General features: G+C 37.8%; 1 protein-coding gene across 1 annotated transcript in view; it reads left to right on the top strand.

The window, feature by feature from the left end:
• The window catches only part of LOC311066221 (multiple epidermal growth factor-like domains protein 9), a 75,351-nt gene extending 63,266 nt beyond the window's left edge, over nucleotides 1-12,085 (top strand). The window contains exon 6 of the mRNA XM_084087268.1: nucleotides 9,883-12,085. Coding sequence (XP_083943394.1) covers nucleotides 9,883-10,367 — 485 coding nt within the window. The 3' untranslated portion in view covers nucleotides 10,368-12,085. The remainder of the gene's footprint in view (nucleotides 1-9,882) is intronic.
• The last annotated feature ends 613 nt before the right edge of the window (nucleotides 12,086-12,698 follow it).

Here is a 12,698-nt window from a genome sequence, read left to right as displayed (position 1 = left end):
TGACAACAGCTGCGAGTGGAGCAGAATATAGTAAACGCACCCATCTTATAAAATTATCACCGAGGCCAAACCTTTGCAAACTATAAAATAAATAAGGCCACTCCACACGATCGAAGGCCTTCTCCGCGTCTAAGGATAAAATAAGGGTGTCGCTGTTACATTTTGAGAGAGCTCGATAACATTTAGAAGCCGTCTAATATTATTACTTGAACTTCTACCCTTTATGAAACCCGTTTGGTCTTTATCAATGATAGAAGGAAGTATTTTCTCCAGCCGAAGTGCAAGGATTTTGGAGAGTAGTTTTAAATCTACGTTTAGCAAAGAGATCGGTCTATATGACCCACAGTTCTCCGGATCTTTTCCTTTTTTTAAAATAAGGGAAATGTTGGCCTCTCTAAGGGATTGAGGAAGCCTGTTTGTCATAAATGAGTGATCATACATAGCCAACAGTGGATCTATTAATATTTACTCAAATTCTTTATATACTTCGCACACCAGACCGTCCGGACCTGGAGATTTGCCAGACTGTAAACTATGTAAAGCCATTAAGGCTTCTTCTCTTGAAATGGGGGCATTCAAAACCGTTCTCTGATCATCAGATATACTAGGAAGTGTTAAGTGATCAAAGAAATTTTCCATAGCGTTATATTGTTGAGGGAAATATTCAGTTTGATATAAATTATAATAAAACTGCTTAAACGTATAATTTATAACACCACAATCAAATGATTGCTTTCCAGAAGAATCCATAATAGAGGTGATAAACTGTGGGCCAGATTTCTCCTTCAGTAAATAAGATAAATACCTGTTAGGCTTATTGCCATGCTCATACAGTCTTCGCTTTGAAAACAGTATTTTAGTGCTGGCCTGTTGCGATAACAAAGAATCCAAAGAAGCGCGTATTACACCCAGCTTCTCCAGATTTGCAGGAGACGCATCATTCACATGATCTTCGATTGCTCTTTTGAGTTCTTGTTCTAAGCGTTCCTGTTTCTCTACTTGCTTTCGTTTTTTAGTGATGGAATAAGATATAACTAATCCTCTGATAAATGCTTTGGAAGTCTCCCATAACAGCGATGGATCATCCATAGACTCTGAATTAATCGACCAAAAAATCTTAAATTCAGAATTAATATATGAAAGAAACTTCTTGTCTTTAAGCAGTAATGTATTAAATCTCCATCGCTTAGAAGATTTTGGAAATCCTTCTACTAACATTTCCAATACCACCATGGCATGATCGGAAACCACAGTATTTCTTATGAAACATTGGGAGATATATTGCAGAATGGCACTTGGGACAAAAAAATAGTCAATCCTTGAATAACATTTATGGGGAGGAGAGTAGAAGGTAAAATCTGTTTGCAAAGGGTTAAGTATACGCCAAACATCAGAAAAGCCTAATTCCTCACATAAAGCAGATAATGTTTTGGATTTCTTGGATGGAGGGCAATTTTTCGGAGGTAGTCTATCTAGTACATATGAAAGCGCTATATAAATGCCTCATTCTATTCTATTCTATTCAGTAAAGGATTCAACAGACAATTAAAATCTCCCCCAACAATTAGAGTACCAGAAGCAGTATCTAGCAAATCTGAAAAAGCCTTTGTGATCAGCTCAGGAGAAAAGTTTGGTGGGCAGTATATATTTAAAAAAGTTATCTCCTCTCCATACAGTAGCCCTCTAACAATAACGCAACAGCCTCGTTTATCCTTAGTGCTATTTATAATCTTAAGGGGTAGATTTCTATTAACAACGATAGCTACCCCCCTACTACTCGTTGTAAAGGAAGAAAAATAAATTTGACCAATCCATCTATGTCTGAGACTGACATGTTCCTTGTCATTCAAATGTGTCTCCTGCAACAGGGCCAGATCAACACGCTCCTTACTTAGACAGTCAAAAACCTTCCTAATTTTACATTAGGAACCCCCCTATGGGTTTACCCCCCCTTTACATTTACAACCCCCCTTACATTCCATGTAGAAATTCTTAAATTATTAATAACCATCTATACATTTATTTTAATATAATGAAAAAGCATTAAAAAAAAAGAAATGATAATAAATAAAATAAATAAATCTCCTGCACAAAATTTTTGCATAATTGTGTTTTTTTTTTTCATTGTACAAAAGAAAGTACAAACATTTCCGGGCAGTAGAACATTGAATAGAACTCGGAAAAAAAAGAAAAAGAAAAGAAAGAAAGGAAGAGGCGCTTTCCCTACTCATAAAGGGAACTCTTTACCCCAAAAAAAACACTTTCCGAAGAGCACGGAATAAAAATCTTTCAATCCCCCCCCCCTCTGCAAGAGGTAAACTTGCGTAATCACATCGTCCGCACCGTCCAGCATAAGAAAGAAAATATACCAGACGCAAAACAGAAAAAAGGAGAAAGAAACGCATTCATGTCAACGCTTCGGCGCCACGCACCGCAACGAAAGATTAATTTCACCGCACCGAAAGATTCATTCACCCACCACAGGCCTATCCGAAGGTGAACTGAAAGCAACCACAGTTCGATCAAGATGAACAGTCTCCGCTATAAATTCCGAGACCGCTGCCGGCGTGGCAAAGATCTTGGTGGTATTCCCCATCGTTACTCGCAGCTTTGCTGGATATAACATTGCATAGCGGGCTCCGATCTCCTGCAAGCGGCGTTTGACCGAGTCAAATTCCTTTCGCTTTCGGATCACCAAAGCGGAGAAATCTTGAAAGAAGGAGATTTTATTGTTCTCAAACCGCAGGTTGTCATGCGTGGACAATTTTCTACTTGCATCAAGAATCCGCTGTCTGTCTCCGAAATGATGCATACGCACCACCAACGGTCACGGTCTCTCCTTGACACCTGGCCTGGGTGCTAGGGTGCGATGAGCCCTTTCGATCTTGACATAGCCTCCCTCGGTCTGCAGCTGAAGAAACTCCGGAATCCATTTTTGGAGGAAAGTCACCGCATTAGAGCCCTCTGCCCCTTCTGGTAAGCCAACAATACGTATATTTTTGCGCCGTCCTCTGTTCTCCAGATCATCAGCGTGTTCGGTAAGCGACACGATTTGGTTTTCCAGAGTTGAAACGCGGGCCTGCATACTATCCGCTAATTCATCCGCCACGACGATTCTTCGCTCAGCCTCATCTAGCCGCGTTTTACAGTTCTCCAATTCCTGGGAGTGAGCCTGTACAATCTCAGCTAGGGGATCGAGTTTGGCATCTATTGTTTTCGAAATCGCCTCCGTCATGTGTTGAAACGCCTTCGCCATGGCCGGGCTTAGTTCAAAATCGCCGCTAGCTTCACCATTACCTTGTTCCAGCGGATTATCCGACGCGGCCGAGGGGGAAGAGTCTTTTTTCTCTGATTTTTTGACAGAACGAGGCATTTTCGAAAAAGACTCTGGCCAAAAGGATTCCAAAGACATACTACAACAATGGCATAACCAAAGCCGTCGTGTTGCGTCTGAAGTAACTGAAAAATACAGATAATTAGCTGAGTGGTGCGGGAGCTAGTGAAAATTGCTGTTACTCACTATCCGTCATCTTGCCGCGCCTGCATTGACTAATATTTTTATGTTCAAATAGTTCAACAAATAGTTCCAATGTTTTTGCTATGGAATTGACATTGGCAATGTGGTAGATATTCCTTCTTTCGCACCTGACTTAAGTCTTCCTGGGTCTCGTCTACTAACCGACGTCCCTGAAAGTCTACAGTCGACGTTAGTTTACCTGTACCTGGGTCTCGTCTACAATCGATGTCCCCGTTCAATAATATTTATACTCTAGCGTGTCTCCGACGTCGGCCGAGTCCCCTAACCCTAACTTGCTGCGCAGCAATAGCTAAACAGACTTCAGAAAATGCCTTTGAATATGCTTTAATCACGGCCGGAAGATCTCAGACAAATTTGAGAGAGAATCCCACCAGCATTAGGAATACATCAGTTTTATAGAATAGAAGTATGGCAAAAAGTGACATGATACATTTACATAGTTTTCCTACAATTTGATTATTTCTTCATATGCAAACTCTTCTGTTACTAGGTGGAAGCAAACATAGATCTCAAATCATTAAAAAAAAATTTAAAATTTAAAAGGTTAGAAGTTCAGTTGATTACTCAATATTCTAAACTGTTATATCTCTGATATTGTCTAGCCAGCATCTCAGAATTTTTCACTGGTTTTGACACAATCTTCAGAGTACATTTTGTTCAAGTGTTAGAATGTTAGGCCAAAAGGAGAAGTAAGGTTAGATGTTAGAATTATGATTAGTTTGATATACAGTTTACTATTGTATTCATTACAAAAATCCATCACAGCAGCAAAATCAGTTGTTATTATAATGTATAATTAAGAGCTCATATTAAAAACTGATGTCATGAAGTCATGACCATGATCTTTTTATCATGATCTTTTATGGAGAGAACAATATCTTACTTTAGGGCATGATCCTTGTCATTCATTCCCACTGTAGTAAAATTAAAAATGTCTTGGAGAATTTCTGGAAAATTACCCTGGCAATATATAGGGATGCACCGATAAATAGGCCAATAAGTAGTATCGGCCAATAAAACCAATTGTTTTCAATATTGGCCATTGGCCAACTCAAAGAAAATGTCTCTTGTGTTGAATATAGGGCTGTTAACGCAACAGTAAATGCATTAACAGTTTAAAAAAAATAATAGTGATGTTAAAGCAGTCTTAGCTTTCAGATTGTGTATTTTTTGCCACAAAATTCAAACAATATGAATTTTGAAGCTCTTAAATGTGACTGTAACGAAGTTCAGATGTTACGGGAAAAAGGAGGTGGGAACCGGCGAACATTCAACATTTTAATGATAAAAATAAACCAAATACAAAATGAAAGTAAAAGCCAGCAGCCCCTCACGGACGACTGCTGGCCACACAAAACAGAAACAAAACACAACATAAATTCAGGCCTGTCCTCTCTCGCTCTTCACTGTCGTCGCTCCTCCTTTATGCTTCCGCTCCTCCGTGAGAGATTTGAGACCGGTGCGTCTCACAGGTGTCGCTCATCAGAGTAATCACGCCACCGGCCTCATGCCGCTCTCTCACGGCCCTCGGCCTCGTCCTGCTCGCCACAGTGACATAACAGATCACCTCAGCTCAGCGGCAGCAGTTTTGCTGCCACTTTAATTCAAGTTATAAACACAAAAAGAACATGCATGGTCATCAAATGGTGTGTTGAAAGATATAGTACAGTAGATAAGATACAGTAGTTTCATGTAATCCCTCAATCAATGTTTCAATCGTAGAAAGAATTCAATAAATCAGCTTGTGAACAATATGTCACTTAACGTTGCATTTACCTCAGGAAAGTTCACAGTTCGTTAGTTAGCTATAAAATAAGCAGGAGCGTATTTACTATCAATTATATGTGTATGCTTAAACAAATTTAGTTTATGAAAATTCCCTTATGTGCAACTGAGTTGTATACAAACATTTCAGTTTTATTTGAGTGTAATTATTATATCTGAAAATAAATAGCAGTTGAATATGACTCTGCTGTTCATTTTAACCTCTAATATAATAGCAGCCTACCGGTAACATCCCGGTAGAAGGCACCCTCTCCTGTATACTGAACTCTATCCTCTGTTCCTGTCACATGTTTACTCCTTCCTATTTAAGAAGCCTGATTCCCTTTGTTAATTGCAAAGTATTGTTTGCAAGGTCTGCATTTCTGAGCATTTTCCCCATTGTTGTGTCTTGCCTTGATTTTGGATTAGGCCTATCTGTCTTGTTATACTGTTACTTGCTCGGTTTTGTGTTTTTGATTTGGTTGCCTGATTGGACGGTTTTCTTAGTATTTGACCCTGGACTTTGTTACCTGGCTTGCAACTTTATGATTTACCCTGTTGCTACAAATAAAACTCTATTGGCATGGTATTGGCAGAGGTCATTCTTAATAATGGGCTATCAGTATTGGCGTAGAGATCGGTACATCTCTAGTATCAAGAGGTCTAGTTAGTATCATCTCTAGTACCATTGAATGGTATATGGGAGTCTGTTGTCCCAAACGACGAAATAACATGTCACTGCATTTTTTTTTTTTTTTAATCAGTAACTCACAACTGATGTCATGTCAGTGGTATTTGCGGGAATATTTGTCGCTGAAGGTGTTGCTAGGATCTCATGAGACATGAATAATGAATGCAAGCTTTGGTGGAGTCTGGATAATTTTTAATGATTTTATGACACCGTTCGCACTTTTACCTTTCTGAGGATAAGTAAGCCCTATCTATGTTAAGGACAGTTGTTTATGGTCAGTGTAGACTTCCTGTGTTGGCACTGCACACCTTTGACAACGCCTTATTTTATGTATTGTGGTGTCTAACATTAGATTGACAGTAAACTGAATATTTGTATTGTATGTTTTAAACGTATTTTTTTTTTTTACATTCATTTTAACAGCTATATGCTGCATCCACACATATCAGTAAAGTTTTAAAGGGGTCATGATATACACTTTTATTTTTTTTATTTTAAAATGTTCTCTGAGGTCCACTTATAATGTTAACAAGATTTTAACATCAAAACATTGCTGGGGAAGTTCATGTAAGCCAAATCTGTGCAGATTTTGCACAAATACTCAATTCGTGAGTCATGATGATATATTAAATACTGCGTATTGCGCTGAACCTGCCATATCTGGCTTACTTGAACATGCACGTAACTACGCAACAATTAACGGCGCGCTTGTTCAGTTGTATTAAAGCAATAGCGAAGATTAAAAAGCATTTGGTACTGTATTGATCTGTCCACCTAAAACACATTTTTGGTGATGAGGATGAAAGAGTAAGGGAGGAGATGGCTGGATGACAGGATTTTAATAAGAAATTAATGTTAAATTTGGATTTCATACATTAATTTATATATATATAAGCTGTGACATAGTTAATCTGGTTCATTTCTTTTTTCTTTCTTTCTTTTTTTTTTTTGGTTAGTAGAAGTTCTGAATGGCCGGTAACTTAAAAACTTAGAGTGAAAAAGAGTGAATGAAAAAGTTAATTATAAACTCTGGGTGTAACGGTACCCTTGTGTCATAATTATACAGGAGGCGTCAAAATAAACTTGGAAATATTACAAATGTGACTAATAGCGGGAGGTAAAACTCTAATTTAAAAGCTTGACCCGTCTTATTTGCTTCCTGTTGGGGATCTTACTGTAAATGTTGATAATGAAATGGATTTTATGAGTCACTTCAAAGGATGCAATCACTGAAATAACAGAGACTTAGGCTACAATTTGTAGAGCTCATGTCTTTAAATAGATCCTAATAACATAATGTAAAAGTAAATGTATTTTTATTTTAATCTGTATTTTTCAGTTGATTATGCAAACAGTCTCACCACCAGGAAAAATTATATTTTGTAATGTTCTCTAAGGTGCACTTATAATGTTAACATGATTTTTACATCAAAACACATCCTAATTTAGAAGTAATAAATAGTAGTGTAATGATACCCTCATGTCACGATTCAATACATATCACGATACTGAACTCACGATACATTATTATTGTGATACTACAAGACATATAATAAAAGGTTAACAAAAAATGTACTGTTGATTAAAATGTTAAATTTGATATTACATTGTGGGTGTAAATGAATAGGCTTGGACTTCGTGCAGGTAACAAAATGCAATGGTGACACCAGAATAAAAATATTCATGATTCCGAAGCTGAAAATACAGAATTATTTTAGACGAATATGCTTGCACTGGGTCACTGGCTAGATATATTTAAAATAATGTAGGCCAGTTTTTACTGGTAACATAAGACATTTGGCATTATCAGGACCCACTAATATTCCCCCATTGCATTATTATACATTATATTCAAAATTATATATAGTAGTTTAATGTAGTACTGACACTAAGGGCCCTATTATACACAGCGCAAGTGTTTTCTGCTAGTTTCAGCCTGACGCAGTTATCATTTTCAGGTTCTGCGCCACGTTGTTTAAATAGCAAATGCAGGTCTGACAACGATGTGTGTTCAGGCGCATTGTTGGCGCATTGCTATTTTGAGGCAACTGAAATAGACTGACTTTAGACCAGGTTTCAGTTGATCAATGGCGCAATGACGCAGTCATTTTTTTGTTATTGAAAGGGTGCATTAGTAATATAGCCTATAGGTGGGTACACAACGCGTGTACACTCTGCTTATTACACACACAGGGACGCTGTGGTTTCTGTGGACTCTGATTGGTTTATTGTACATTATGCCCAAAACACACCCATTAATCATTAAAAGAATAGGGAAAACCCTTTTAGACCATGAGCCAGGTGCGCGCAGACCATTTTTCCCGTCGTTAAACTAGCAAAAGTGGATTCAGACTTGAATCGCTTGAACCGCTTAGATCGTTAAAATAGGGCCCTAAAACTCTGAAAATGTGAATTTTTTATTTTGGGTGAACTATACACAAAACAGACTGTCACTATCCACGATACATATGGTTGCATTTTTGTAGTGTGATATATTGTGACACAATACATTGTTACACCCTTAGTAATAAGCTATTTTCTATCCTGTTTTTGACCCTCTCTAAAATATCTCGCTATATATTTGAATCATTTGCCACAATGTGGCAATATGCTTAATAAGTCTTGGTTGTGGCAAATAAAGTTGAAGTTCTTGGAGTTACCACAGTTATAGTTGACTGGATAACTTGCGGTGTTTCGTGGAATGGAATTATGATAACAAAAGCAGCATTTAACTTTGTTAAGAATTAAGTGAATCCACGCTTTCTTAATATTAGGATAACATGGAGGGCAATGCAAAGACTGTGCTTTTTCACAACTTGGCACTTCAAAACATCTTGTAATCTTCAGAGGTATTTCTATTGTTTTGTTTCTGGAGTAATTCTGTGTTTGCTTCTCTCTCGTATTTAATAAAGACATGCGTTGATTTTTTTCTGCAGAGGCGGTTTTTCGTTGCACTATTACTTCATAATGTGACAAAATCCTAAACAAGTTGTTTTGGTTGCTTGGTTTCAGTAAAAACTATTTTTGGACTAATGAGGAAGTTTTGAGTTCTGAAACTTACAGGATGTTTTTGTAGTACCATGACCTCTTATATGTCAAAAGATCAAGGAAAGATTGATTTCTCAATTCATGACCTCTTCAACCTTTATGCTTGTTGCATTAACAATTACAGTCATGCGGAGATGTCCAAATGTGACTAATTGCGGGAGATAAAACTTTGGTTGCTTCCTGTTGGGGATCTAAAATGTTGATAATGAAATGGATTTTATGAGTCACTTCAAAGAATGCAATCACTAAAATAGTAGAGACTTACAATTTTAGAGCAATTTGCATAAGCTCATTACTTTAAATAGATCCTAATAACATAATGTAAAAATAATTGTATTTTTATTTTAATGTTGCTTATGCAGACAGTCTTGCCACCAGGAAATTACTTTTTTTTTTTTTTTTTTTACCTTTTTAAATTACTGGGAGGGAAAACATAATTTGAATAAAAAAATAAAAAATATCATATGTCACTGAAAAATAACTTTTATTTACTTTGAAACAATTTTCACTTAGAAATTTCTAGTAAATTTCACAAATAATTACAAACAAACAAGAAGCACTTTTTTAAGTAGAAATACTGAAATAGTATTTTCTTGTAAAAACATAATTCAATAATGTTTGTTTACAACTTTGAAAAAAAGAAAATACATTTATATTAAAAGAAACTAGGCCTAGATGCAGTCCTAATCCACGCTTTGGTTTGGATTGATTGTAATCTTGAATACTTGTTCAACTAATTGCTCTAAGTTATTTATTTTTCGTTTATATCCTTTTATGTCTCCTCAACCATTTTAATAATTCTCTCTCTCTCTCTCTCTCTCTCTCTCTCTCTGTCTCTCAGCTGTGAGAATCTCCCCGACTCAAGACATCAAGACCTCCACAACACAAATCCCCAAATCCACAAGTTCCATTTCTTCTACACCTCCTTCCCGTCTCCTCACTTCCCCCTCCCCCACCACCCACCCAAGCATACCGACTCTGGAGTCCGGCACGGGAGACTCCGCGGGACACAACAGCACGGCCTCTGCCCTAACAGTAGTGTCCTGGACGCAGTTTAACGTCATCATTCTCGCCGTCATCATTGTGGTCGTCGTTCTCCTCATGGGCTTCGTCGGAGGCGTGTATACGTATCGTGAGTACCGCAACCGAAAACTGAATGCCCCGTTTTGGACCATTGAGCTGAAGGAGGACAACATCAGCTTCAGCAGCTACCACGATAGCATCCCGCACGCCGATCCCAATGGACTACTGGAGGAGGAGCCGTGTGTGGTCGCGGCCAATGGGCAGTTAGCGCTCGCCACCGCCGCCAACATGTACAAAGCGTGAAGTCATCGGTACAACTGCATCTTCTTTTAAAATGAGAGTTCAGCCAAAAACATTCTGTCATCATTTACTCTCCCTCATGTCGTACCAAACCTGTATGACTTTGTTTTTTTCTTCTTCTGTGGAACATAAAAGAAGATATTTTGAAGTACCATTGTCCTTGTACCGAAAGTAGGCAGGGTCCAAAACAACATCTATTCTTTTGTGTTCCACAGAAGAAGCAAAGTCATACAGGTTTGGTTCAACATGAGAGTGAGTGAAATAGCAAATGGCATTTTTCAGGTGAACAAGACCGTTAATTCCGATGATAAGAAAAAGAAGATGGCCTGGGAGCCAAAGCTAACTTATTTATTTGATTCTACTCACTATTTAGCTCCCCATTGCTTCTTAAATGATATCATCATGCAAGTCCTGTGACATTTTAGAGAGGACTCAAGGAAATACAAGACAAGCCATTATAACATGTTACTTTGCGGTGTCCCTCAGACACAAAAATCGATGAATTGTGAATACATTGCCTCTTAAATGAGTCTCTAAACTGTGTGTGTTTGGGTGTAAGGATGCTAAACTAAGAGGATTCACTTCCACTATTACAGAGGCAATTTGGACCCACATGGCAAGATAATTTAACCCCAAACTGCTATATGTATAGGAAACTCAAAATGTTTTCAGACTGACCCAATTACACCAAAATTCACTATGGCTTTGGAATTTTCTATAGAAAACAGAGGAAGTGCATTCAATCAGCAAGAAAATTGCAAAGGAAACAAAGACTGCCGGGTAATAGCCTTTGATATGGAAACCTATGTGTGTGCGTTTGTCTTTGACAGAGACTATTTCATACAGATATCAATGGCGGCACTTTTAATTTCTTTGGAATGCAGTCTTGCTAAGAATTCCTCTTGACTCGATTCCTGTCACAGACTGGTACAGAACTGAACATGCTACATAACAGACATACCTGTAACACTAGCACCTGTTTCAGCCTTATTGTATTTTTGAGTGTGAGTGGGTGTATGTGTATACGCGTGCTTGGAGAGAGAGAGAGAGAGAGAGAGAGAGGCACAGTGTTGAGTGTGGAGACAGTTTCAGATCTAACTGTGTAGAGCTGGATTCTACGCAGGAATGTACAAAAGACTGGATTTCTTCTGCTGCATAATTTCACGAATACTGATCAAATCTTTGACACAATATTGTAGACATGAAAGCCATGTAAGCGTAAAATGACCCACGGGGAGCGTGTTCCGAAGAATTTGCGAAGTGGAAAGACTTTTTGGGAATCTGCAAGGTACGACGGTGGACAGTGGTTTTCCCTCCATTTGTCTGCAAGGACCCTTTTAAATGTGATTCAGGATCATTTTGATGATTTGGACAAAGGACTGGTGTTTGAACTAATGTGTTTTTTCCCCGTCTATTTAATTCGTCTTGTTTATTTCTATTTATTTATCATTTGTGTTTGTCTCTGTGGTCTTATTTTATCAATGTTTTTTCAATCTTCATGCTGCATTGTACAGTGTACCATACCGAATGCAAACTTGAGTTGTGAGCACAACCTCAAAGATGTGTTGGAAGACTTATTTTCTTCTCTTATTTTCTTTATAATTTATTTAGTCAGGTTATGTGTTAACTCACAGTATACAATGGGATTTTGGTGGAAAATACTGTATTTTCTCATTCCTGAGTGGTCAAATGACTGAAAATAAAGGATTATTGAATCAAAGGACTTGCTTAAAAGAGATGGTATGTCACTTTTTAAAACTGAATGAGTGAATGGACTGCTTTTTCAATGTTAAAAGGATAGTCAAAAACGAACATTCTGTAATTTACCCTATGTTGCTCCGAAACTGTGGCTATTTTCCCTCTGTGGCATACAAAAGAAGACTCTAAAGTTAACTTTTTTGTCCATACAATAAGAGTCAGTGGGACCCAATGTTGTTTTGGACCCCATTGTCTTTCATTGTATGGACAAAACAGTTAACATTAGGGTTCAACAACTGTTCAAAACACCATCTTTTTGTGTCCCACTGAAGAAAGTCAGTCATACTGGCTTGTTTTGACATGAGGGTGAGTAAATGATGACAGCATTTTACTTTCTGGGTGATTATCACTTTACAGTTTTTCAAAAATTCTTACAGTTTGTGAAACTATGGCTCCATTTCTCTAAGCTCTACAAACATAACCACAAAACACGCACACAAGATGCAAAATGTCACACTTCTGTCAGACCACTATCGTCAAATACGATTGACAATTAGCATACAGTTTGGATTGACGGTTTGGTTCCATTCTGGGCAAGAACTCTCTGCGCATCCATTCCCCCCCTTAGGGTGAACA

This window comes from Abramis brama, assembly GCF_963993115.1.
Source record: "Abramis brama genome assembly, chromosome: 16".
Classification (NCBI taxonomy): domain Eukaryota; kingdom Metazoa; phylum Chordata; class Actinopteri; order Cypriniformes; family Leuciscidae; genus Abramis; species Abramis brama.
The sequence above is the reverse complement of the archived record's forward strand: the minus strand, read 5'-3'. Positions and strand labels throughout refer to the sequence as shown.